Source organism: Octopus sinensis, linkage group LG16 (genome assembly GCF_006345805.1).
Source record: "Octopus sinensis linkage group LG16, ASM634580v1, whole genome shotgun sequence".
Lineage (NCBI taxonomy): Eukaryota > Metazoa > Mollusca > Cephalopoda > Octopoda > Octopodidae > Octopus > Octopus sinensis.
The window spans coordinates 13,541,886-13,543,514 of record NC_043012.1 but is presented as its reverse complement, the minus strand read 5'-3'; the positions used below and the strand labels follow the sequence as shown (position 1 = coordinate 13,543,514).

At 32.8% G+C, this 1,629-nt stretch overlaps 1 protein-coding gene across 1 annotated transcript; it reads left to right on the top strand.

The window, feature by feature from the left end:
- The first annotated feature begins 234 nt into the window (after positions 1 to 234).
- On the top strand, positions 235 to 1,396 carry LOC115220606 (acetylcholine receptor subunit delta-like). The gene has a single exon (XM_029790754.2). The coding sequence runs from the start codon at positions 269 to 271 to the stop codon at positions 1,394 to 1,396; it is 1,128 nt and encodes a 375-aa protein (XP_029646614.1). The 5' UTR covers positions 235 to 268.
- The last annotated feature ends 233 nt before the right edge of the window (positions 1,397 to 1,629 follow it).

Here is a 1,629-nt window from a genome sequence, read left to right as displayed (position 1 = left end):
AAGATAAACATAAGGTATTTCAGACGGTTCATATTTAAATGCAATTACATATATTTTTTCTTTCTCAAAATTTACACAGTCATAAATAGAATACTTGCGATATATATGCACACATAAGAACAAAGATAAGCAGAAACAAAAAATACATATAAACAGGTTACACGTATATTTCTAATACGCAGAAACATTGCCAAAACCATAAACATATTGAACGTGAAAGAGATCAGGAAACATTTTGAAGTAATAATTTCGCTGTTTATTGAACATAATGAAATTAATCTTTGGTTTAACTTTAATGCTCATCGGAGTAGTTGCTTCAAAAAAGAAGGACTTAGAGAACAAGATATTTAGAGGCTATGAGAAGTCTCAGAGACCCGTTTTAAATGATGACGATGTAATATACGTAGATGTATCACTGGAAATAAAGAACATTCTTGAATTTGAAATTGCAAAAGGATTAATGACAAGTAATCTGATACTTGGATTATCGTGGTATGATGCTAATCTTAACTGGGAAGAAGAAAAAGAAAACGTAAGCTATATTAAAACTCAATTAGAGAAAGTGTGGTACCCTAACGTACAAATATGTAATAGCGCTACAGGCAAATTCACATTTGATGGAGATACAGGAGTCACGCTAACAAGCAATGGAAATACGTCTCTCTATATAGACAGAATTTTCAATACTTACTGCGATATTAACGTTGAAAAATATCCTTTTGATGAACACAATTGTGAAATATCTGTTTGCTTTCGACACCAGCTTAACACGGAAGAAACTTTAAATAATTTCGTGTACAATGTGACATATAATCCAGCATCCACTCAATGGCAGTACAGTTTTAATGACAAGGGTATCACAAAAGACGGCATCATAACAGCCGGTGTTATTGTTCACAGCAAAAGAAACATTTCTAGTGCAACCATAACCACCATTATACCCCCAATTATGTTAACATTATTAATCATATCTGTCTTTCTATTGCCAGCTGAATCTGGAGAGAAAGTTTCTGTTGCAATTACTGTTTTTCTCGCAAATATTGTTTATCTTTCTGAAACTGAGAAAAAACTGGGTAACAATTCGCGTGAACCTTCTATATATTTAATATATCTATTAATTCTGACACTCGTAAGCGGACTTTCTTCTGTCGGCTCAGTGATTGTGTGTAAACTGTACGTCCACCAGACCGGTGCCAACACCAATTCAGAAAACGTTAATGAATCAAACGGAACGAAAAATAAAATCGGGATAATAGGAAACACAGATGAACCAAATATTGAGTCGAAAGATAAACTGACTTCTAAGAAACGTCGAATAACATATATACAGCTAGACAAGATATTTTTGGCAGCAACAGTTTTGTTCCTTGTACTCTATATCTTTATTTCCTTATAAAGCTCTGTTTAGTAATCATAAATGAGAGGTAAATTTGGAATATATCTCATTACATCTATTCTGCACGAGATGAACTGAAGGACCAACTCACATTTAGATTATAGCAGTAATCACATATCGTCTAATTAAGTACTATTGGTACGAATGTTTGAGTATTTCGTCATCACCTCATATATTTAATAAACACGTGAAATTACAGTTTCCATTGTTTTGCGCACTTCTTAATAAATTCT